Raw genomic sequence first — 27518 nt, forward strand, 5'->3', positions numbered from 1 at the left:
GGATGAGGAAAGAATGAAGGAAAGAAAGAGGAGGATGGAAGGAAAGAAGGGTCAGACATATAATAATATAATTAGTGATGACAGTGTTCACCAGTACACGTAAGGTTCTGAGTGGGTAGGTAATTTCCGAACCATCTCGGCAGTTCAGGAAGTGTTATCAGTGACTTGTAGGCCTATTGTGTCATTACACATATATATGTTCGCTAATTTCTATATTTTTCAGGTTCTGGTATAGTACTGTATTGATTATAATATTGTACAGTATCATACAGTATAAAGTACTCTCTCCAGACACATTATTTTTTAATGACCTAAGCAGTAATGACAGTGTTCACCAATACATATAAGGTACTGAGTTGGTAGGTTCTTCAATTATTTGGCAGATCCGGTTACTAGGCATTGGCCCGGTCCCGTAGATGCTGAATAATTGGATTTTTAATGTATATTGGGAGTTTATTTTTATACTGGTAAATAAGTGTAGAATAGGGAGTGTTTAATATTGGTTAAGTGATGAGTCAGGTAGTGCAGATCAATACAGCAGTCTGCCACCAAACAAAGGGTGGCCATGGTAATAAAGATTTCATGGTGCATAAACCCTCCACTTTCTTTGGCTTTGTGCCTGACATTTACTGCTTAAACTCAGTGTGTTGGTCTTTCCTTTGTTTGTAATGAGTAATCGAATAACAAAGGGTGGCCATGTTTGTGAAGATTTCTTGGTGTCTCACCCTTCCTGTTTCTTTGGTTTTGTTCCTTACATTTTGCTGCTTAAACCTGTGTGTTGCTTGTCTTTTGTTGTTATGAAAATGACTTGTTTTGAATATGAAAATGACTTGTTTTGAATAACAAAATTATGCTGTATTGGCTTGAGTATTTGATAGAGTTGCCTCCTTCTTTGGTTGGGTTCCTGCCATTTTGCTGCTTAGTCTCAGTTAATAATTTTCTTATTTTATAAAAATGGGATACATGTTTAAGAGATTTGGCTATGCTTGCATGAGTTGGTTGTTTCACTTGATGACACCCCTTCTTGTGTTGTAATTGTCAGTCAGTCATTTTCCTGTTTAAGTCTGTCCAGAAGGTCTTCACGGAAGCCATCATCCCATTTTTTTCTTGGTCTGACTGGTCTGCTTTGGTCATTGTTCCCTCTGCATTCAAACCTTTGACCCTCAACCAGTTGTTAGCCTCTCCCTTCATCTCAACATGCCTTAACCATCTCAACCTACCAGTTCACATTAATTCTCTTATGTTTCTTATGCCAAATCAGTCGGCTAACTGTTCTTTTATTTCTTTCAGTGAAAAATCCAGTTTATCTGTCTCAACATTCTCACTTTTGTGCTTTGTAGTTTGCATTCATTGTTTTCTCACAGGTCAAGCCTCACTGTTGTATAGCATAATGCTTTTCACACATTTAGAGTACAGTTGGCATCAAGGGTTGTGGTTTAATACACTCAAACCTCGATTTAAGGGACCTCCATTTAAGGGATTTTGGATTTAAGGGACTCCTTATTCTACCTGACAAACAGACAGGACTATTCAAAAAGTCCACTGCTTGAAACATTAATATGTTTCTTTATAAAATACCTGTAAAATAATATTCATAATCATATATATAAGTTAAACAGTCATTGCATTTCATAATAAGACTGTCTTTACATGTGGTAAAACAATGGACATTTTCAAGTTGGGACATTTTGTAGTAGGTTCAAGTTGATTCCCCATTTATTCCCTTAAATCGAGGTTTGAGTGTATTTTCAGCCTTGGAAACACATCGGTATGTGGATTATTTTTCTGTATGAAGGGCAAGACTTGCAGTGCTTGAAAGTAGTTCTTAACTGAATTGTGAGCTGTTTCTTGGGATTGTCCTTGACAGTAACACTATTGAATAGGCAAGTATGGAACACGGGCTGTGAGTTTGCATCCCTTCACCTCAATTACAGGTTGTTTGGGAATGTACATCTCTGAAAATATGTAGGATTGTTTGTTGTGACTGAAGTTGTTGACATAGTGATTCATTTCAGGATGTCTGTGCATTACAAGTTCAAGTCTGCGGTGGAGTATGACACTCTGCCAGTGGACGGTGTAAACATCAGCCTTGAGGATCTGAAGGAAGCCATCATACAGCAGAAGAGGCTGGGACGCAACCAGGCTGACGACCTACAGATTACCAATGCTGAAACTAAAGAAGGTTAGTAGCACAGGCTTGCTTGTATTTCAATTCTTCCATCATACCTAATAATTTACAAACTTAACCCCTAAACACCAGGCTGTTTGTAGTGCATTCATTCTTTCACTATGGGCATTTTTATCCAAAAGTAGCCTGTTTTCAAACCTTAGTATCTCGGAAACTATAGCAGTTAACCCGCCGACTCCCGTTGACGTATATACGAGTATATGTCCGCACGTTTTGTCACTGTGACTCCCGTTGACGTATATAAACGCGCAGCAATTGCAAGGTTCCTAATTTGCACAATTCCAAATTTCGCGCATGATTGTTTTGGTACGTATACACTTGACACCCTCCTCTACAAGATGTCAGGCAGGGAAAATGCCTTACCCCGCATGACCCCCCCGCACGCCACTGTCTCGGCAATTCACCTTTTACCAGTGACCTGGCCAGTAAAGACATGTCGTGCCACAGTAAGAATAGCCAGAGTGATTCCCCAATCGATTACAATGTGGAGGACAAAGTTTACGAAGCATTAGAGGAAGAAACAGCCAGAAATGATGATCAGGTAATGTTGCCAAAAAAGGTCAGGTATGTTGATGTGTTTGGTGAGTGAAACAATGCTTATTTTGCCTATATTACTGTGTGAAAACCAATATACTCTTGTCTATCTATCTATCTATTGCCAGACACCTGAATCCCGTTTGGGGTGGCCACAAACAAATCGCCTCCAAGTCGCCCTGTCCCCCGCCATTTCACTCCCCTGCTCCCAACTCACACCCCCCTCTCTCATATACCTCTCCACCCCATCTCTCCACCTCATCCTCGGCCTCCCCCTCCCTCTTTCCCCCTCCACCTCACTCACATACACTCTCTTCGTCAGTCTTTGACCCTCCATCCTCTCCACATGGCCAAACCACCTCAGTGTGTTACTCATAACGCTTCCTATCACATCGACATCAACACTCTTGTACTACGTATAAATTCGTACCAAATAAATAAATACCATTTATGAGTGGTGTGGAATAGTCACTACTCTTTTTACGTTGATTTGGTATACAATAATTCGCTAAAAAAATAGTAGAAATGTTCCACCCCAAAATCCGATTTACAATATATTTCCCACTGTAACGATATTGCCATCGGAAAGTTTCGTACAAAGCACCAGGTACACGCAAGGTGACCGTTGCTCGTCTCAGGCAAGATATTGGCCCCAGCGTGCAGAGCATTGTTTTGGTTCAGTTGTGGTCCTGCCACCCCTTCAAAGCCCTGTCTTTTCCACTCGTTCACATGTGCCCCCCAGCTATCGTCACCTCTCAGCCAAGCATCGTGCTACTGTAGACCTATACATCGTGTAGCACCAGGCCAACGTTGCGCAAGTGTTTTTGTTGTGTTGTTGCAATGATTTACTGTACACGAGTAACGCTGCCTGTATTGGTGTGATAGTGTTTGTTCTGGTCTTGGAGACAACTTGGACCGACACGGGAAGTAATTAATGTGGATTGTCATTTTTGTTTCAGTCTTGGGTAGGTGACTTTGGGAAGTTGAGTTGACGTAACCCCCCTTTTATAATGTGTTTCAATCTCCCAATTTACAATAAGATCGTTATACGTTAAGGTATGACCTGATGTAACCCCATCGTAAAACGAACAGTGACTGTAGTTACCCTCCCATAGAACTCATTTTCTTTGGAGCCAGCCTGATCGAAAACACAGTAAGGTATGGGGTACGGTACTGCCACCTGTATCCAGTATTTTAAACCTCATGTGAGTGATTTCTCTATGAATTTTCGGTTTCTTACCAGAAGCGGAGATTTGAGCCTTTTTTTTTTTTTTTTCCGAAATTGGTTGGGATGGGGCAGGTTGAGGAAACAAATTAAATGCCAGATGACTTACCAGCTCTTCTTTTCGTGAATGAAAGTATCCTTAGGTCTGTAGGTCATTGTGTCATTGAGAGAGGACGTGATGAAGAGGAGCAATTTTTTGGTGAGTTCGCATGCTGACCCAGTTTTGACTTCTCTCTCAATGCGATAACTTCTTCATTACTAGATTAATCAGATACAGTGACATCCAAGGCACGCCCCATGGCACTATCACTGAGTCCTTTCCTAGTATCCATGGAAAGTTTTTTGGCAGGGGTGGATGAGGCAAGGTGTCCACAAGAGGCAGGAACGGAATTGGACGAGAGGTTTAAGAAATCATCATCCTACACCTGGCAAATTTACAGAGATGACTGAGTTATGCATGCCTTGGGTGGGAGGAGTCACTCCTGAACCTTTGGTGATGAAATCAGGTGGCGGCCACTTCAAACTATACCACGAAAACAATTGCAGTTCCTTCCAACACCCGGCGGCCTCCCACCACCTCTTCTGCTTTGGTCTATGCTGATACCCAGCGGTGAGGGGTTAAACTTTGAAATTGAGTGGTTACCCCCCTTCCCAGTCTTGCACTTCATTGCAGTTCATATTCTGTAAAGAAACTTTCTGAGGACCCAGTTTTATCTGGACATGAACCCTGTAGACTGCAAGCTGAGGTTGCCCTTCTTGCACTCTTCCGTTTTTCTTTTGTGGGGTAGGGAGGGAGGTGAGGAATGTTTGTATGTGCCTGGTTAGATCAGTTCCACCACATAAAGGCATCCCTCTTCAACACCAGTGGTTCAGTAATTATACTGTATGGTCAGGTATTAGTAAATTTATTCTATTGTATTTTAAGTGATTAATGTTGATATTTTCTTTGCAGTGTACACAGATGACAAGACCCTGATTCCCAAGAATTCATCTCTAATCGTTGCAAGAGTGCCTGTTGACCCAGCTCAGATGAAGAAGCCATGGTGAGTATTGATTTTGCTCATTTTGAATTCTCATTATTATTACTCTACCTTTATTTTGCTTTTTTTAAAGCTTGGTGGCAATAGTATACTATATAGTATTGTGGCTAAACATCGCTTCTATGGCACTTATGCATCATAGTGTAGTGTTAATCCGGTGTCAGTTCTCAGTGTTCAGGATTGAGGGATGGTAATTTTATGCCAAGCTTCAAATGAGGAATACTGTAGCGGACTAGTTGGGAGTTATTATTATTATCATCGTCCGTTATCAGTTATTATTACTGTTAACTTTTTCTTAGGGTTATTGCATGACATTTTGGGGATGTGAGATTGTGTCAAAGTGATTGTAAACACAGCCAGACAAGAATGGGAAGGGCATTATCCAATCTTGCCTGCCTGTCTTTACCTTTGCACAGCATTCCCCCCCCCCCACACACACACACAAATAAATAAATAAATAAAGGTTACTACTATTGAGATATTGCTAATTACACTAGTTTTATTTGTGTTGCAGGGACAACAAGGAATCTACAGCGCTGCTACTGTCCAACCCGTCAAACCTGATGAACGTATGTAATGGTGGATCACCTGTGCAACTTTATTGTCCTTCACCCGGGTAACACATTTACACTAGTTTTTAAGTGCCTCGTCTCGCTATAGTGGAGAGCGTTGTTGGGTGGCAGTTGATGGCCTTTTGATGTCAATCTGGCTGGCAATTATCTGCCTGGCCCTCTCACCCTCCCCCTGAATCATGTTTGGATGGTATGAAACTGTCCTCAGATACTTCGGGTAGTATTTCAACCCCTCTAAAGCTGATGATGTGTTATTGCTTTATTAATGCTGTACTCAGATTATTTTATTCAGCTTAGAGGAGATTTTTCAAAGAGGGGGTTATATTAACTCTCTTTTACCATTGGGGGGTCTTTCCTAAGCAGAATCAAAATCATGTAGAGGTAGCAAAATTAAGCAATACATCATTAGATATAAGGGTGTAATTGGCTTTGGAGGTTTCAGTGCATCTTCTTTAGCAATATAATTCTACACACTTAAACCTTGATACAGTGCTGGAGAGGGTGTCTTTTTGTGGTGCATTAATACAACTGTGCAGCTGCATTGCCTGGTTTTACAAATGTCCCTCATTTCACTTAGTAACCTGTGAAAGGAGAGTAGTGAACTGCAGGATAGTCCATGTGGTTTGCATCCAGATGAGCCTGAAGCCGCATCACCACCACCTTGATTTCCTCTTGTATGTCACTGATACAGACTGTCAATATCATATACAAGAGAATGTTAAGGTGTAATGTGCCAAATAAATCAATAAGAAAGAGCTACTATGAAGCCTCCCATGCCACTTGCAATACAACTCTTGATCTTTTTGTTCTTTGTAGTTTTGAACACCTCGGGTAATACCTACTATTATTGCCAGTACTCTTGTACATTTTGTAGCACTGTACCACATAAATATTTTCCACACTGGAGAACTGAACAGCGCTATTTAAAACTCCATTATGTAGACCAATGGAAGGACTTGAATTTTTATTTTGATCATAGCTTTCCAGTGCTGGAGAGGAGAGGCCTTCATATGGTGGCACCAGTATGACTGGGTTGTGAAGCTGCCTGGTTATACAGATGTCCCACAACTCCCTCTTTGTTCCCTGAAAGGGATGGTGGATTGCAGAAGGGCTGCTTCAGCCTGCAGTTCACTGCATTCACTGCTAGATGAGCCTTGAGCCACAACAACAATGATAATAATAATTTTTCTAGGTACTTAATTCCTTTATCAGGCAAATGAATTTCGATGCTGGGAAGGCGTTTGCAGCAATATGTGGAGGACATTGAAATATATTGTCTCTCCCTTTGTCTATATGCATTCATTTTGTCACCAGTTTTTATTCGCAATATATATATATTTATTTATATATATACCCTTGTATGTTTTGTATGATAATAGCCAAATAAAACTTTAACCTTGAGGTGTGTGCTATTTGGTCGAACATTTGACTATATACTGTATTTGCCAGTGCAACATGTGTCTCCAATATCAAGTGTGAGTGCGTGTTGGTGTGGATGTGGATGTGGAGTCAGAAGGCCATGCTATCAGTCAGAGCAACTTGGTTTTGTATAGTCACTGTCATGGAGAGGGGCATGCGCATGTGGTGGCACTGATAAAGCCGGACAGATCCACCTAGATATACAATAGTACCTCAGCTTCCTCCCCTATCCCCAGGGAGGGGGATACCAAGTTCACATCCAGATAGTCATGGAGCCACAGCAAGAACAGCATTGTAATCAAGATATCAAGCAATGGAACAATTAAATTAAAACAGATTATTATTATAAAGGAATATGATATCAATTACTGCAAGGAAATTAAGTGTACAAGGTTTTGTGTTTATTCTAAGTGACTTTTAAGGTTAATGGCACCTCTTCCTTAGTGATTTATTTTGTGTATTACCTCACAGCATACTTGTGTCTTCTTGGCACGAACGATGTCGAAGATTAAATGGTATGGATAACATACAAGAAAAGTTGGTGTAATATGCACTATGACTCCCAAGGAAGAGGTGCTACAAGGCCTTTGCTGCCACCTAGAATGGAACATTATGATGAATATGCTAGATCCATGCAGTAGATAATGCTTCTGTGTTCATCATCACAATATTGATGACCATGTTAGTAGTCCAAACAGTTTAATATATTTGAAATTAAATCAAGTGATACCATACTTACAGAATGCCCGTATTGAGACCTTGCCACGATACAGCTGAAGTTTTCTATGGACGAAGCTAAACCAAGTGCTAAAACCAACTAATTACTTCCAAACAGTTGCTGGAAATAGTCGGTAGAAATCCCAGCATGCAGTTCTCAGCTGCAACCAAAATTATATCGGTGATGATTTCTCTCTTTGACAGTTCTCTCTCATTCTGCAGTTTAACATTGACAGTGATTACTGGTATTGATAATCATTATTTTGTCTTACAGAAATAACTTATTTTTGATATTGTGAGTAGTGATTGTCTTACAAAATTTGCTGTTACAGTAGAGTTTTGGAACTGTGAACCAAGTGTTTGTAGAATGCCCAGTGAAATGGGTTATACATTCAGTCAGCCTCCATTTACACCATCATCATCATAACTTCTTTCTCCCACCCCAGGACTGGGTGAGCTAAGTCCAGGGCAAGAAAAACCTTATGAGAGAGAACTAATTGACAGTCACACATGTAGTAAAGTTTTTGGTCCTGTCACAGGTGATTCCATCCTGTGCTAGGATGTAAATTATTAAAGTGGAATGTGGAGTCAGATCGGTGAAATAATAAATGGGCATACTCTACTTACGGTGTTTAGAGAAGTATCCATTCACTGGGTTGTGGTTTCACTGAAGAAAATAAGAATAAAAAAAAAAAAAAATGGCATGAGCTCAGAAATTTTATCGGCACCTGATTATAGTACTGTATATCCTTCAGTAATGAGGAGACCGAATGAGTACACTACAAATGAATGATTGCCAGGGAGGTTGTAGTTTGCAACCATTTGGTTATATATTTTTAGTGTGCAGTTGTGAAGTGCAATGTTAGCACATGTTGTGGGACCAACAAATTAAGGGAGTGTCACAGCCATTCATTAAAATGCTGCTCACATTTCCTTTAAAGATGAATCATTTGAGACGATGCCAGGCCAAAATCCTTGGTACCCTAGGATGCCACAAACTTTCAGCTTAAAGGTCGAGGGGATTTTGGAATACGTTGCTTGTTGTTCTTTTATTTTCATGCTGTGTAATGTTTTTGGATATATTAGAAAGAAAATTTTCTTGAGCGGCAGCTTCTGCTGCTTATGACACACCGGAGTTTTTGATAGCTTACTTGGGATTTGATGAAATGGCCATTTTATTTGACCATAGAAAGTTGAGAGAACTGCTGAAATACTTTTGCTTGTATTTTTTATTGTACGAAGTTACCTCACTAACTTTTCACATGCTACAGTATCCTTAAGTACAATGGTATTATTACCTTGTATTAATGTACACTATATTATCCTAGCAGCGTATACAGCTAAGCCTTAGTTCATCTGTATGTAATATCAGTGGCTTGTTATTGATGCATCTTAACCTTTTGTATTTTGTTTTGGCTACCCTCAGAACAGTCAGCCTTGGGAAACCTCGTAACAGCACGCTGATTGATATAAACTCTGGACTTCATAATCAGTGGATTTTGATAATTTGCATTCAGCGAGAATTTGGTACCTGGTACTTAACCAGCTGAAATAAATTTAATAAGCATGCCCTTGTAACATGTGAAATTTTGTGGAAATATCGCATCATTGTTACTCTGGTTTAAGATAACAGACCAAAAAGTATTTGTACCAGTCTGTTTAGTGGAGTGTTAGTGGGCTGTCAGTTTAAACTGTTGGCTGATTGACTGATACAGCCTTCAGTCATACAGCTGATGAGCATTGGTAATACAGTAATCCCTCCACTATCCGATGTAATAGAGCCAAAGGCATGTCCGGAAAGTGGGCCCCTGGCTCCTGGACTGGTACTTAAGGACCCTAACCCAGTCTAACTTTGAAAGCCACCTAAATAACTCCCTACCGGACATACATAGCACATTTTTAAACCTATTTAAGACCCTATTCACACCAATAATGGACATAAAACATGAAGTAAATGAAAAAGAACCAGAGAATGAGGTATTAGTGGTATGGAATATACTAAGGCCTAGTAGTTACTGTACAGGGGACTGTACTTACAGCACGTCTGTGGCCACCTCCTCTTAACTCTCTAAGGCTCTGGTAGTTTTGAAAATGCTCTTGAAGCACACATAGTAATCCAGTGTTGTGCTACACTTAATTCTTTGCACTGTGAATTATAATTGTTTAACACTGCACATTCTTCTTAATTGCACCATGCCAGTTTCAACTGCCACTTTGCACTCCACACTCACTCCACACAATCCTTTGCACTCTAAATTCTAATTTCTTAACACTGCACAACACTGTAAATTCCCATGTGGTCTAGTGGTGAGGTATTGCAGTTTATTCACTGTTTATTCATAAAAAACGAGCACGTGTGGCATCCACTGCGATGGACGTCTTCCCTGAGCGAAGGTTAGGCAGTAGTGGGGACAGGGTTGCCGGATCTGAACTCAGCCACATTACCAAACTCCTCAATTTTCATTACCAAATTTAACTTTTCATTACCAGATTCTTAAAGGAAACATTTATTCTTCACTGATTATATGTATAAATAGAAATAATCACTCTCTTTATAATTATTTCATTACCAAATTTAACTTTTCATTACCAGATTCTTAAAGGAAACATTTATTCTTCACTGATTATATGTACAAATAGAAATAATCACTCTCTTTATAATTAGCAACATGTTTATTTTTGCGCTATGGATGCTTTCAGATTAATCAAAGAAAGCAGACAGTCCTTCGTCTCCATTCTCTATATCTTCATACATGTGAAAAATTTGTTTGGTAATGGATCATGCTGATTCACTACCAAACGAACTTTTCAGTACCAAATTGGCCCACATTTGGTAATGAAAAATACCAAATGGTAAACCGTGACTGGGGAGAGGGGAATGGGGAGGAAGGAAGGGGTAAAGGGGCCGTGGTTTAAACAGGTGCTTGTCGCTGTGCGGCGCGCGGCAATTTTAAATTATGGGTGGGGATCCCCCCCCCAAGGTCCAGGTCCACAATATCCGGTAAGTGGGGTGTCCGGAAAGTACATGGATTACTGTTCTCTTGTGCAAGCATACCTCGGTTTAACAATGTAATTCATTAGGTAAAGCCCCATCATTGGGCGGGGTATCATATATTGGGGTACTTTTAACATTTAAAGTAATGTGGAGCATTTACTAGCCTTGGGTTACCCCCCAAACCAAGCCCAAAACCCACCCAAATGTGCCCAAAAACAAGTTTAAAGTCAATCTAAATAGCCTGACAGCTGTCAAGGATGCTAACCTAAGCCTAAAACCTGTAAATAACGCACGAAAACCAGCAAATAAAATCTGAAAATCATCAAATATAAGTCTGGAAAAATCAAGCTTAGTAAACTGTACCCCAAAATGACAATGTTCACCCCACCTACTGTATGGCCAAAATACATTAATCTAAGTCTAAAAACAGTTTATAAATCAACCTAAACACACAGTTTTAGTCTAAAATATCATCAAAATTGGGGAAAAAAATAAAACCCCATCATTAAACCGGGGTTTGGCCATCATTAGGCGGAGTATGGTTCTGCTCCCATCGTTAAGCCGGGATGTTGCATCTAGGAGTATTGTATATCGAGGTACTACTGTACCTCAAACCATTATAGCAGATTATTTAATATTCTAAGAAATCCTAGCACTTAGCTTTTGGTTAACTTTGCTGGGTCCCTGTTCATATTGGGATAACTGGTAGTGAACAAGGTGACTCGCTGGCATGTTCTGCTACCCTCTCCTGTATGTCGTCTCTCTGCCTCCAATCGTGCTATTTTCTCCTTCTAAACCATCTCTCAATGTTGCCAGTCTTCATGGGACCTGGAAGATTAACAGCAAACTTAATAGTTAAACCCTCATTTCTTCTGTGGCACACATTAACCCACCCAATTTGTCAGTTGCAGACTATCCTTGCTCATCTTGACTTAGCCATACCCACTTTGCTCTTGGTCATTTAATGAGCCATGATCCTCAGCCTGTCTGTTAACACTGTAACTGCCCCATGACTTCGTCTTTTTCTTGGTTGTTCGTCTACTATCCAACACCATCTCTTGGCTTCCTCCTTACTTTCCACACAGCGTCAGGCCTCTCAGCATGCTGATTTCCCAAGTGACTTGCACTGTTTCTGTTTCATTATTATCACTTTTCTTACTGCTCTTCACATCATCCATCAAGCATCCAATTCTATGCTGCCCTATTAGGAGCGTAGGAGCCTGGGGCTAGGCAAGTTGGTCCCGACATTTAAGATGGGAGTGACCAGCCTCACTCATCCCTGAATGGCATTATGTGAGCAATAAATCCCAACCACCCTTGGGATATAAACCTTCATCGGCTCAATCCAGTTGGAGCACCTTAATTACCCACTAAACCACCAGGCCCCATAATTTGGTTATGTGGTTACCACCCAGCATAGGAAATGGTTTCCTGGTGTACAGGAAACTCTTTGGCTTGTCACTCAGTGTAAAGTCACCCATAGGCAGAAGGAAGAGGAAGGAGTGAAGGAAAGAAAGACAGAAGAGGAAGGAAGGAAGAGAGGAAAGGACAGACACCCAACGTAGCACTACATGGAGTGAGTGGATGGTGGGCTCCACCACCTACCCCATTTAATATGATATTTCCCTGCTCCCTTTTGTCTTAATGCCATATAGCCATTTTATGGCTTGGTGCTAGTTCTTTATTATTCCTTCCTTGAGCTTCAGCTTTTAACCCCCAACCCCCACCTCAACCCTCTTCCGTAACTGTAGTCCGATGAGTATGGAGACTGCACCCATTGTAGGTGATGAATTCTTGAGGTCATTCTGAGACAATTGTTTTATGATTTGTAGTTGTTCTGTTGTATAGAGGATTTATATGTGATTGCTAGTGGTGGGTGACATTAGCCAATCAAATCTTTTGTCAACCTTCTACAGTATCTTATCATTCTGTTGCCAGACACCTCAATCCTGCACTGGGTGGCCACAAACAAATCGCCTCCACGTTGCCCTGTCCCCCGCCATTTCACTGCCCTGCTCCCATTTCACACCCCCCTCTCATATACCTCTCCACTCCATACCTCCATCTCATCCTTGGCCTCCCCCTCCCTCTCCCTCCCCCTCTACCTCACTCACATACTCTCTCCTCATCAGTCTCTCACCCTCCATCCTCTCAACATGGCCAAACCATCTCAGTGAGTTCCTCCTAACGCTTCCTATCACATCCACATCCACACCACAACACTCCTTTATATCCTCATTTGTCAATCTGTCTCTCCATGTGACTCCACAGGCTCCTCTTAAATAACTCATTTCCACTGCTCTCACTCTTGACTTATGTCCCTCCAACAAGGTCCAAGTGTCACTTCCATACGTTAGAGTTGGTATCACAATACTGTCATGCAGCAACTTTTTCACTTCCCTGTTTCTTAGCACTGCTTTCAAGGAACCAGCAACCTTTCTTCTTTGTTGCACCCTTTCAAGCACTTCACCCTCCAAACTTCCATCCTTACTCATCACACTTCCCAAGTACCTTACAATGACTTTATCTCACTACGTGACTGAATGATTTCCAAACTGTAAAACTAATGAAAACAACAAGGGGATGTTATTTTTACTGAAGATGACCTAATAAATGTTTTTCAAATAATGAACGGTCATCATCCTGCCCCCTTTTCTGACCACCCACATGTGGAGTGAGGTTAGGTTAAAAAAAATATGGGGATGGGGGGGCACCATGGCCAATCAGATGGGCTTTCAAACCAAAGCAAACTAGAACTGTGTGTTGACATGGACAGCAGGAGGAAGTGAGCTGTCTGGAAGTGAATCAGTAATGAACAGAATTTGACTGATAACATGGGATGGAAATGGGTGGTGCTTTCCACTTCCATTGATCAAATGTTCATGCTCTTGTGTAGGAATGCTGTGAATCAGAGATATGTTGAGAGAACATAAGGTTTATAATGAGCTTGGGAAACATCACCCGAAATTAGAGCTTCAGAGTCCTTAGTTATCCCGTATATGTGCAGCACTTCTGAGAGAAGGAGAATAGGAAAATTGAGGGAGTAAAGTGCATTGTATTGAAATAAGGGAGAAGGAAAAGTGGTGTGTCCAGTAAGTACTGGCAGGAAGCTTGCTTGAGGTCATTTTGATACATGTATAGCCAATCTTGGTTTCAGTATTTTAAGTAATTAGGCCTGATCCAGAGAAAAGAAAACACACCCTGTGAAGATCTGCAGCATTTTTGTTAACTGGCTGTGCAAATACTTGTTTGGTTGTGTGATGCTCAGTGGAATCCCAAAGCTGCTTTGCTGTGACCCTCTGGCACTGTTGAAGTGTACACTGTGGTAAGTACACTTCATATACATCCACTTCAAATTAAGTAACATTATGTATTCTTACAGAGGATACAAGTTCCATATTGTTGGGATGGGGCAGTAGAGATGAGGTTAGGCCACGGTCTGTAAGCAACACTGGTAAGCTTAGTGTTGATACCATGCTTAACCCTTTCAGGCCAGAATGTTGGAGAATGGCACCTTTGCCTTAATTTGACAAATACCGGTAGTTCTGCAGTACTGTATAGACACAGATTTATACCCATGGTCACCTTTTATATCTATCTATCTATCTGTTGCCAGATGCCATAATCCCGAAAGGGGTGGCTATTTGACTTTGAGTTGTTTGTTTTACGCGGAGGGGCACTAACCCTACACCAACCCACTTGCTGACGCATAGGGAGCATGGATGGTTTGGTTGTATTGTTAGCCAGAAGAAAATTCCAAGTTTGTTCTTTTCCATGGAAAGTGTTTTGATGCTTCCCAAACAGGCTGGTTACATAAAGTGAACATCGGCTTTTGGTTTGCATCATAAAGCTCCTTGGATTTATTAATGCTCTTCAGTTTTGTTTTTGTTAGGGGATATTTTGTTTTTTCCTTTGCTGAGCAAAACTTTTCTGTAAAATATTTTTTTTTGCAGTGGCTTCAATGATATTGTGAGTGAAATGGTTTTTGGCAGTGGCTTCAGTGATTTTAGTTTGTGGGTTTGCACATACAGCAGGTGGAGATTGAAGATTATTCTTCGGTATCTGTAGTGGCTGCTTGGAATTTTTTTGTTTGAGGGTTTGCATGTAGGTGGATGTAGGCTTATTTTTCGTGTGGGAATGCATTGTATCGTGCTGGATAGTGAACCAGCACATGCAGCTACCCAGATCATGGCAGATTTAATAAGAATTGGTTCTGTTGGATACCATTTTGATGTTGACCAAGCATACTTACAATGATGATGCTGATCAGAACATAGGAAGTAGTCTGTTATTTTCCTAACCTGTCCACCTTCTGAACACTCAATACCACCACCAACTTAAGTCCATCCACTTGATTTGACCACCTATACTTCTTTGCTAATCAGACCTTTATAACCCACCTCATTAATCCCTTGAGTCTGTGAAAATCTTAATTTTTCTTGCCACCTTGAGCTTATTCACTAGGAGAGAGTACCCAAATTTAAGGGGTATATGTAGCCGTGATTTACCCCATCAATGTGGGATGTCTTTCTTAAATAAAATTGTCCTGTAGCAGCAAGAATTGGCTCACATATCACCCGAATTCAGGGGTTTATAATCTTAATTGTTTGGTTTGTCATTACTTCTCCCCTGGTTACAAGAGACCAAATTAGAATTTGTTGGCTGTTGCTTGATGGGTCGTGTTTAATGGCTTTTTTCAGGGGTTTGCCTTGGACCAGCCACTCCTCGATCCCAAACTTTCTCATTGCCCTCTTTACCACCTCTCTGGGGACTATGTCAAAGGTCTTCTCCAAATTAACAAAAACAAAGTTCTCATTTCTTTCCTGTATATTTTTCCTGAAGCTGTCAGTCAGTGAATTTGGCATCAGTGGTCCCTTTGCCTGACATAACCCAAACTGCATTTCATCAATAACTATTCACTCTTTCGCTAATCATACCTTCTAGAACTCTCTCCACTACCTTCATTATTTAGTCTAAAAGCTTAATGCCTGTATAATTTTCTCTTTCCAAGGCCTCATCCTTCCCCTTTTACACAATTTACAGTTACACTCTTCAGTCAGTCGTCTGGGACAACACATGTATATATATTCGTACACTCTGTTCTCGTCTTACGTGTGTATTTGCTTCCGCACCGACCTCACGTTTGGCAAATATCACGTTACAGGGACTCTTGAAAACTCCTATTTCCTTCCACACCCCCGCCCAATGTCCACTTTTTCCTCCCTTGTGGTGCAAAATTTTTTATAACCCCCGATTTAAACTTAAAAGCGTTAATATGGTTATAAAAAATACATTAGGTCAATAGGACTTTTTATTTTTTGTACTGTACCTTATGTGAGGAGAAGAGCAGACACACATTGTCGGAGGTGAGGTAGAGGGGGAGAACACACATTAAATCCATCAAAGTCTGTTTCACTAGCAACACTCCAAACATCACTTTCTAGGTGGTCCGTAGCTTCTTCATCCTGCTGTCGCTGGATATCCTCTTGGTGTAGACCGCGGCAGCTTGTCTGGAGAAGTAACGAGTGATCAGTGATTGTTTACAGCAGTTTACCCGGTCGGTGTACGTACAATTGTAGACGCTTACTGCATCAACAGTCTGCTTAATCATGTCATTACCTCTTTCAAAGGAAGGGCCACTGTCAAATATGAACTGCTTGAGAGACTCAGTTCGACTCAGGATTCAAATTACCACTTTTCACTAACAGTGCCTGCATTAGAAAGTTTATTTTCTCCCGCAATATCGTGCCATGTTAGAGCAATATTTCATTACAGCAAACTGCTTCAGGTGAGGACAGACTGTATTTTCAAATCAGTGACTAACCCTACTCTTATATCTCCTGAGGCTCTCAACATTTCAGCAGTCAACCTAGACACACCTGTTGCCTTCCCCACCTGCATCCTGCCTATTGCCCTGCTCGCAGTGGGAGCATCAAACAAAGGCCAAAGGCCAAACTCTGGATCTGCTGGCTCGAAACCTTCCCTGTCTCAGTCAAATTCCTCATTCAACAACCGGCTGTAATGCTCTTTCCATGCATCTTGAATATCCTCACTGTTCACCACAGCCCTTCATTCTTCACACACTGCCCACCCCTGGTCTTCCTCTTCATCTGATTCACCACCTTAAATGTCATATTCTTCATGCAGGTAAAAGTCTCTGTGACTCAGACTTTTCCCTGTAAACCTCTTTTCTAGCCCCACGCTTGGCAGCCAAGTATTCCTCTTTGTTACCACCCTTCTTCCATTTCCGGAAAAGCCTTCTTTTCTCCTTAACTGCAGCTTCTACTCTATCATTCCACCACAAGTTACTTTATGCCTTGGGGGGGGGGGGGCCTTGTCCAGTCACAGGGGCTGACAATGCCCTGGTTTCTTGTTAAGTTGGTTCATTGATTGAATATTGCTTGGACTTAAAGCTCTGTGATCCTGGTCACTTTGTTTTACACTGGTATTTGTCAGTGATAGTCAGTCTGTGTGAAGGAACAGCTGGGAAATCAGCTGCATGCCTTCTTATTGAAATGTTGCACTTGTGAATACTGTGCTGTATGCTGAAACAGTTTCATGGATGAATCAAGCTTCCACATATGTAAAAGCAGCTCTGGAGAATAATACAGTTTGACAGTTGCTGCAGAGTACTCTTGGAAATCGTGAGATGTGAAGAGGGAGGGATGTTTTTCATTGAAGGATTGGCAGTTATGGCTGCATTTGTTTGGGGAGAGGACAAGAATCCTCTTGTATATCCTGTACCTCAGAACTAAAAAACTGAAATTGATGCACATAAAACTTTTATATACAGTGTATAAATTCCATTATATATATATATATATATATATATACTGTAGTCATGAGAGTTCACACTGGGCCTGAAAATGCCAATGCCTAGGTATTTAACAATGCTAATGAATTTTGAAAAATTATTATATATTGTGTATAACTGGTGATTTTGTGTAGGACTGCCGGCTGCAAGCGAGTGTAACAGTTGATTGCAGTCAGTATGTGAAACACAAAAATATCTGGTTTATTTGAAAATGTGATTGATTATTGAAATTGAACTTGGTATTATTATAAGTACCCTGACCAGTGCCAGTTAATTCTTGTTGACTCAGTTGGTAATAGTGAACAACAAATTTGTAATTAAAAAAAAAATAGAGCTAATAATGATTGCATTGCATGTGTAATAGGGATATATGAATTGTGTAGTTTGTAGTAAAGCAATCTTTTATTTGTAGACAATAGATTCTGTTTTTGAAAGGTGCTTTAAATGCATGTTAGTTTTAATACAGGAAACCTAGAGATTTTTTTAATCTAGCCATTTCATAACTTACTGAGCAGATGATGGACTTGTTACACTGGAGGGGTTAATAAAGCCGTTTCAGTATGGAAGGCCTTTCCTAAGTTGAATAAAGTGCTTGGTAGCAGAAAGAATACTGTAAAAAGGGTGTCAGCTGATTCATGGGTTTCATCATTGTGAGTAATGATTTGCAGTACTTTGGGATTACCGATGGTTTAATGACTAATGTAATAAGTTGACCTTAAACACTTGATATATAGTTGATTTAAAACTAATTGCATGTTTCTCTGGAATATATATATATACTGTATATATATAGATAGATAGATAGATAGATATAGATATCTATATATAGATAGATATAGATATCTATATATAGATATATATAGATATAGATAGATATAGATATATCTAGATCTATATAGATATATCTATATCTATCTATCTATCTATCTATCTATATATATATATATATATATATGTATGTATATTGCTGTAGCTTAGGCACTGCACTGTTATACTGGTAATATTTCCCTGCTATGTAAAGGCCACAACATTATGAGAGTAGCACCAGTGGACAGATTTATGGTTAAGCATAGAAGGGATATAGGGGTAATTGATTTTAAGACATTAAACTTCTGCTGCTAGTAGTTAACTGAAGTAAAATCATCTGACCTTTGTTATAATGGAAAGAATCGAGATGCTGTCATGCTAAAGGGGTGAAAAATATGTGATGTTAGCCTTTAATTGTTATTGAAGTGCAATTAACGTTTTACTCAAGTCATTTACAGTTAAGGGGTAAAAGTGCCAAATATTTCATCACCATTTTTTCACTTTCCTATGCTGTTATATTCCTAAACTGTGAGACACTAGAAATGTTTCTCTGCTCATAAATGGTTGTCTAATATGCATCAGGGAAAAAATTGATGGATGTATCTTAAATATAAAGTTGATACAGTAGAGTAGGCACTCTTAATGCTAACTGATATCCTAGATTTATACTTCTTACTAAAGTTCCAACAGGATACAGTGTGGATTTGGATATATTATACAGCATTTGAAGGGATGGATGAGAGTAGTTTGTTTTGCCAGGAAATAAAAATATTTGCTTTCCTTTTTCCAATCTGACACTGGTTGCTTCCCTGTAATGTATATTTTAATTAGTTTCATTAGTATTGATGATTTGAGGATTACTATTTTGCAGCTTAAATAAAGATGAAGATAATATTTTCCCTGATGGTTTTATTGTGCATATCAGTACTGTATGTTACTTCATGGTTTTCACAAAGCATCCATGTTACAGTACCGAATTACAGTGAAGGGAATTTTTATGCACAGGTAGACTTTTCTGTTTTGTAATATTTATGTTTTAATTTCTGTAAGATATTTACCATTGCATCTTTGTTTTACATCTGGTCATCTCATGCTTGGCTGAAACTCTGCTGACAAAATTAATGCAAGCATGTACAGTCGTGGTCTTAAATAATCACCTCTCATCCGGTACCCCGTGCCTCAGGCTGGCCTCTTTATGCCGGACAAGTCACAGTGGAGTAAGAGGGGCCAGAGAGAGGAGGTAAGGTGGGTGGAGGGACGAGTGATGGTGCTAAGGTGGAGTGAGGGAGGGGAAGGAGGGTAGGTAGAGGAGGGAGAATGAAATGCAAAGTGGTGGTCACATTATTTATCTTTTTTTTTATTTTTTATTCAGGGCATGATATAAAGGAGTTAATATTTAGTAGGTAATGCTGCATTATACCTTGTATAGCTGAGCCAGATAACAAGCTTTAGATAGGTGGTGATATCAAGAGCTGGCTCGTGAGAGAAATATACTGATGTGACAGATCAATTATTAGTGCAGAGTCATCAGGACTGTGTTGGCCCAGATTGTCAGTGTGTGCAAGCCAGAGAACGAGAGGACACGGGCCCACCTCCTCCAGCACACCACGGACGAGTGGGAGCTTTTCAAACGAAACCAGCAAACCATCAACATCATTGTTTCCTTGCTGTCGCAAAGACTGCAAGCGGTTATTATGACACAGGAGGCCACTGGATTACTTACTAAGGCTTTCCTTGTTGCTTTAGCTTTGCCAGTGTCGGTGAACATTGACATAGATTTATTTTGGGAGTTTGGGTAGGATTTTGTTTTGTTTTCCTTCTAACATTTTATGAGAGATAATAATTATTTCCACTCATGTGCCCAGACATCAGATTTATTTATCTTCTATGCACAATTTTCTTAAATAGCCTTTTCATAGAGATGTCATAAGATAGTTGACATGATGGTGACTGTATAGTGTATACCGAGAGGGTGATCATATTTACTATGGACACAGCCATGTCAGAGGTTGATTTAGTTCCAAAATTAATTGCATGTAAGGGTAGAGGTTGTTTCTTAATTAAACATTACAGAAGTCATAGCCATCCAGATTCCATTCTGCGTCCGAAGTCAAACTGTACGGATATGCACAAATATCTGGCTCTGCACTAATATTTGATCTGACACGTCATCATATTTCTCTCACGAACCTGCCCTTGATAGCATCCCCAAGCTTGTTATCTGACGCCGATATACAAGATGTAATGCAGCATTATCTATCTAATATTAACTCCTTTATATCATGCCTTAAATGTAAGTGAATAGACAAATGATATGACCACCACTTCACATTCATTCTCCCTTCCGTACCTATCCTCCCTCCCCTCTCACTCCACCCCCACACCATCACTCGTCCTCCAAAACACCTTCCCTTCTCTCTCTGGCCCCTCCCTCTCAGCCCCTCTTGTTCCACTGTGACTTGCCACACACAAAGGAGGCAGCCTGAGGCACAGGGTACTGGAGGATAGGTGATTATTTATTACCACGACTGTCCAAAGTCTTTCAGAATTAAATGAATTAAGATAATCAAATGATTTTTTTGTCTTTGAATAACTGTAGAATTTAGGCTTAACCTAGTGCTGTTGGGATCAGAATCAATACCAATAACTGAAGCCATCTCAGTGGAGGGTTGGGACAGTGAGTCTTTAGTAAAAGGATACATTATGCCTATCCTTTTAATACATTCCTGCATAGTCAACATGAGGCACTTCACACTCTTACATACTGTCAGTTGGTGACCAGTACCCACCATCTGTATTGTGTTATTGTAATGGTATCCTTGAGAGGATTATGGAACACTTATCTAAAGTCCAGTGATTCACCCAGATGGCATTGTACAGAACCATACATTTCAACATATGATCTGTTCGGCTCTAGTACCCAGTCTGCATTGTGATATAATAAGGATGTCCCAGAGAGGATTGATTTATTGGTGCTTTTGATCGGAGGGCCTTACTGGAGAGTAGTGAAAGCTATTTAAAGAGTTTCAAGTCTTCACATATTCCCTGCTGCAAATATGATAGACCTGTGTGGCTATATGATTACCATTCCACTCCTTAATTCACCAGGCCATCATAGTCTTGATACTCGAAGGTGGGTGCATATGCCATGAAACATTTAGCCATGGTACTCATCACCATAACATGGCCCTTAGAGCCTGTAGTGGATTATTCATTGTGTATCCTGGCATACAAGGCTACTATCATTCAGGCCACCACGGTTACCTCCCCAAGCTACTTAGGTAAAATTTTACCTACCAACCTACAAAGAGTGAATGGACACTTGAACCCACTTATATGGACATTCTTTTTCCCTGGTAGATTTCCTTGATTTATATCAGGGATCAGAAATTATCGTGTGTTGAAATTCGAGCAATTTGGCTACCCATGAACCACTGCAGTGAAATTCACGCAACTAATTAATACTGAATTGACATGACATAAGGCCAAGATTTTCATCTTTAGCAGACTATTATCAGAAAATAAGCGCTGAGCACAGATTGCAGTTCCTGGAGTTGGTAATGAAAATGTTGGTGCATTGAGAGTGCTGTATTGGAAAACAGCTGACCTTGTAAGTCATCATCATCTTGTCAGAGAAGAGCCTTTTATTTATGAGTTGTAACAGCTCATAACCAGATCTTGTCGGAGGGTATCTTTGGTGTTTACCAAATCCTGATGGTGTATTTTTTTATTTATTTTTTTTCTTAAGCACACACTAACCCTTTGACAACCTTAATTAGTCCCTTGCTTGGTTCATACAAATGAACTGCAATATGTCATAAGTCTTATTGTTCAGACTGATACAGTTGCAGATGCAGTTTGGATTACTGTACTTAGACACACTTTATGCGACAGCACTGTTTCCCTACCTTTTTCAAAGTGCTGTTTCCCATTTTGTTCACTTATTGTTAGAACTTGTGTTTACTTGCTGCAATTTTCAACATCAAGGTTCTTATAGATCTTAACATGACCATTTCAAATGGTGCACCAATGTGGTCAGCTGTACTTTCACTTCATGGAGAGCTTAGTTGCTATGTTAACATGTTGGACTGGGACCTCCCCTAGTTGAACAGCCTGACAAAAATCCAGTGACTGAAGGTATTTCAGGGAGATGGGTGTCTTACCACCAGTAACATGCATATTGCTATCCAAACAGTACCAAGGAAGTGGCTGACATCAGGTGGCTCTCAGTAATGTCACTTTTGAAGCAGTGAAAGGGTTTTTGTACTGATGAAAACTATAATACCATTCAGAAGTGAAGCAGTTTTTACCGGAAGTGATAGAAATCATCATTGAATTAATAGTTTACATGCAGACAAGGTTTCCTTTAGAATTTCTAGAGGGTGTCTTTAAATTATGGAGGTTTCATCCTAACCTTTCCTAGCTCCACCAGAAATGCAGAGATCTGGGGCTAGGATAATAAGTCCTGATATCTAAGATAAGGGCCTCACTCATCTCTGAGTGGCATTGTGTGAGCAATAAACCCCAACCACACCTCGCATGTAAGCCAGAATTAATGGGGTTTTGTGAATTAAAGCAGCTATCATTGGAAGTCTTGTGAGTGTTGTGGGATTGAATAGTTTTAATGGGTATCCTATGGGTTATAATGTGATGTGAAGCAGAGTTGCAGCTGCAGTAGTGAGGTGTGGTAGCGCCAGCCAGTGTGTGGTGGTGGCGGCGGCGTTGAATGCTGACACCAATGACTTCACAACGCTACCTCTCCTTGGATTATTGCAGCATTTTTTAATGGAATTTTAAGGGATACTGCAGACTCGAAACATGTTAGATTTTGTTTATGAAATAATGGGTTTCATATTTTAAAAGTTTGCAGCAAAAGTACTGGTGTCTGGAAAAATGATATAATGAGTGAATACTGAAGTAAGACTTGCCTTGCCACTGACTGTGTCCCTTGCAGAAACATAAGTTCACTGTACAGTATTAGATTGCTTATTCAACAGTCCCGTAAGAAATATCAAGTATCAGTGCCATTTACATTGTGTGGGCTTTGGAATATTAATAACTACTTGCCCAAATGTGTGGAGAGAATTGTAGATGAATATTTTTTGTTGAATAATAAAACTTGTATTATTTTAATGTTATTCATGTTTTCAACATGTTAATATACTGTATATTGATAATTTTCAATACTGTGTTGATTTAATACTACAGGTACACCTGCATGAGGTGTTTTACTCTGTGAGGATGTATGGTCAATGTTTTACCACTACAGTATTTTGTTGTCTAAGATCATTGGAAATGCACTAACAAGGAGTAGTACTCTTGAATGCTGATGTTTTATATGAAAGTTAACTATACTCTTTTTATCATAGCTTGGCCCAGTTTTTGTCCTTTTGCAGTTTTTTTCTCAAATAACATTAAGGTTTGACATCTTTTCCATAGCACTTTGTGGTTAGGGTAATAATCTATTATTAATCTAATTTTAGAACAGTTCATTTAAGATGGAGAGGTGACAGGCCAAGTTAAAGTAAAAAGAGTGTAATTTTGACACTAATGATAGATTCTGCTTCAGTATTTCCTTTCATTGTTTTGGGGTTTTGGTGGCATAGAAAGCTTTGTAGCACTTTTTTTTTTTTTTTTTTTTTTTTTTTTAAATAACCATAGCTTTCTCTTGTATGTAACCAGTAACACAAGAGAGACATGTGTAATATGCATTATATATTGCAAAGGAAGAGGTGTAACAAAGTTTTCATTCACCTATATTTGAACCTGGAGTCCTACCCATCCCAGTGAAATTGTGGGACACTGGTAAAGGCTGGTGATATACTGATAAACACACATCAGATGCTTAAAAGGGTAATAAAAATGAAATATGTTTTTTACTCTAACTTGGCCCAGATTTTTGTAATTTTGCTGCGTATTTCACATTGCCTTGTGGCAGAAAATACTGTACTATGGCTCTACATCCTTTCTGTTGTACCTCTTTGTGATCGACATTACCGTAAAACATCACTAAAATGGATTAATTGGGGCCCAAGCCATTCTGAAGAAAGTGAAATTCAGATAAATGTGATATCTGGACTTCCCTCTGCTAACATGGACTTTTTCTGATATATCAGACATTAGTCTGGATCTCACCAACAGTTTTTAAACTGTTTTCATCATCATTGCAATACTGTACTGTATTATACATTCACTATCATAATCATATGGTATAATATATATGATAATATTGTATTGTACACTGATAAACATGTCTTGTGTTTACCTTATCATGGTGAACATAGCTAAAGTGGTTAGGCAGTCCGGACTGCTTTTGGCTTTATCAGACTTTTTCCGAGATATGAGTATTTAGTCCGGTAGCTCCTTGATTCCGATAAAAGCGAATTCCAGTCTATTGAACTCTGTTATATCAAGGTTTTACTCTATATGGTAGTGTTAATCGAGTGTTACAACTCAGCATTCAAGGTGGAAAGATGGAAATTTTAGGCCAAGTTCGAGTAAAGAGGGCATAGTCATGTTTATTGTAAATGTGTGTGAGCAGATGACAGTGACCAGTTTGCCAGCTAAACTTTTTTTGCATCAGTATTCATGTGGTTTTTGGCTCATTATATTATGTATAGTATACATTATCATATTACTAATATATGAAACTAACTATTTTATACCATGAGCTAGTTTAGAAGAACATAATATGTACAATTGTTTTTCCCATTGTTGTGCATGCAAGTTTATCATCATTCATCTGTTGAGTTGTTGTAGATGAACTTTGAAGAAAGGCAGATAGCAGTAAAATCAATGGATTATGTGTTATGCCCAAACTCAGTAGCTGTGTATTATATTAGTTACTCATAGCATGATGCTTGCTGGTTGAATAAGCAGGTAATAATTTTGCATTTAACATACAATTATAGTAAAAGGTAAACTAGGGTATTACTGAACCGTTGGAGAAATTCCCAAAATATACAAATGTTATCTAGTTTGTATATGATAATCATGATCCATTATTTTCATACTGTTGAAGAACGATATACAGTAAAACCTTACTATAACCATAACTGACTGACTGGGGCCCAAGGCATGCCGAAAAATGCGAAAATCTGATAAAATCAACATCCAGACTTCCCCTTGCTAACCCTGACTTTTTCCAATGCATCAGACATTAGCCCGGATCGCATCAATGGTTTTAAACTGTTTTCACTACCATTGCAATACACCACTGTACTATACATTCACTACAATAATCGTATGGAGTTATGTATATAATAATACTGTAATACTGTACTGTACACTGATAGACATGACTTTTATTTACTTTATTGTGGTGAACATAGCTGAAGTGGTCAGGCAGTCCACACTGCTTCTGGTTTTACTGGACGTTTTCTGATATACTGTATAATAATTTAGTCCGGTAGCTCCTCGATTCCAGTAAAAGCAAATTCCAGTCTATTGAAGGCCGTTATATCGATGTTTTACTGTATAGTTATAAAAATGTTTGTATATTCCCCCTGAGACGAAAATTCAGTTATATCTTATCACTGAGGAGACTAATGAAAAGTTTGACATGAATCTCAGAGTTCAGTATTACCTCACATTATGTAGTGTCTGAACATCAGTGTTGAATTGTAATGCTGATTTATCATTTCTGCACACTTGACTCTCTCAGTGTAAGGATTGCTTTGAATGTGTATATATCAACTATACTTGAATGTTTACAGCAGCTGGTTAATGGTGGATGGTTGTGGATAGATAAAAATTAACAATGTACTTTTATGGCTTTATGTGATGATGATAGAAGAAAGATTTGTTGATATGAATGAGAAATCTTACTTTTTTCATCAAGTCCTGCCACCACTACTGAAAGCGTCTAGTTTGTTGCAGAATTGTAGTTTTTTTCTTTATCCTAGAGCTTACAGAATAATGTATTTGTTTTATATTACAGTATAAATCATAGTCTTTTCACCTGAACTTGGCCTGAATTTTAATCCTTCTGCAGCTAATTTCACATTGCTCGATGGGCGAAAGATAACATTGTGGCTCTGCATTCATTTGATAGCATGTCCTTGTGAGTAGCATCATATTCCAGTGTTACTGTATTGTTATAGCTCGGCATTCAGGATAGAGAATTCAGTTTTAGGCCAAATGAAAAAGAGTATTTAAATATAGTGTGTTAAGAAATGTCTTAAGTAAGTTACTGTATTTCAGTATTACTAAACACCACAAATTGGATATTTAATGCTAAGAACTTTGCTATTATAGCTGTTAGGTAATTAGCTCCATTTTTTAAATGTTTTTATTCTGTTCTTGTTGTCTAGACATATTTATTCACTTTAGCTTGGAAGGGGCTAGATGTACAGTACTCAGTAGAAAGAGTTTATTATTCAATACAGTCATGACCCTGTTTGCAGTTGGGTTATGTCAAGTGAAAACCTATCCCATACTGATTTGTCGTAATTTGATGTCTAACGTGAGTTCAAGTGGGATAAGTTGGGAGTCAAGCCATGTAATTTAATATATCAATAGACGTTAACCTTTTAGGTTTGCTGTCAGTTCCTGCAGTAGCACCACACTTTCTGCTTGGGTTAGCATCCTTGCCAGATGTGATTTGCAGGTCACAAGTTTCAGTTTTTAATTTTGTACTGTATTGCTGTAAAGGTTCCAACATGCTTGCATGCATTGGCCTTGGTCACCTAATGGCAGCTCTCCATGCTGCTTGATCTCTGGCAGCCTCTCTATTCAGTCCCTTGTCCATGAGGTTACACTCTTTTGATCACGTCCCAGGTCTTTTTTGGTCTGCCTTTTGCAACCCTACCCCCAACGTTCACACACACAAAATTGATCACACTGCACCATTTGTTGTGCACTTGCCCTGTTATCTGGCAATAGCAGTGGGGTTTCAGCAACTTTGTATGCACAAAACAAAATGAGAGAGAATCACAGTGAATGTAAACACTGGGCAGCCATCTTGGCTTAAACTTCTGGCTGTCAACTTGTGTGGGCAGCACCACTTATGCATGGGATTGTTGTATGCAGCCACCATAATTATCATACAACCGAATTTTGCGATTGTTAACCCAAAACAGGACATAACTTTTACTTCGTTGTTCTTTCGATTTATCTGCATGTCAAACTGTCTCATATACCAAGTCATGGCTTTATTGTATAATGTTTATAGTGTGTGATATAGCCTGTAGATTTATGTATACTGTG

At 39.4% G+C, this 27518-nt stretch overlaps 1 protein-coding gene across 1 annotated transcript in view; it reads left to right on the forward strand.

The window, feature by feature from the left end:
* Positions 1-27518, forward strand: part of snama (something that sticks like glue) — an 88515-nt gene that overhangs the window by 20442 nt on the left and 40555 nt on the right. The window contains exons 2-4 of the mRNA XM_080266295.1: positions 2016-2182; positions 4900-4990; positions 5502-5556. Coding sequence (XP_080122421.1) covers positions 2017-2182; positions 4900-4990; positions 5502-5556 — 312 coding nt within the window. The 5' untranslated portion in view covers position 2016. The remainder of the gene's footprint in view (positions 1-2015; positions 2183-4899; positions 4991-5501; positions 5557-27518) is intronic.

The sequence above is a fragment of the Coenobita brevimanus genome, chromosome 19 (assembly GCF_032717465.1).
Source record: "Coenobita brevimanus isolate Jiangsu-jjx chromosome 19, ASM3271746v2, whole genome shotgun sequence".
Taxonomy (NCBI): domain Eukaryota; kingdom Metazoa; phylum Arthropoda; class Malacostraca; order Decapoda; family Coenobitidae; genus Coenobita; species Coenobita brevimanus.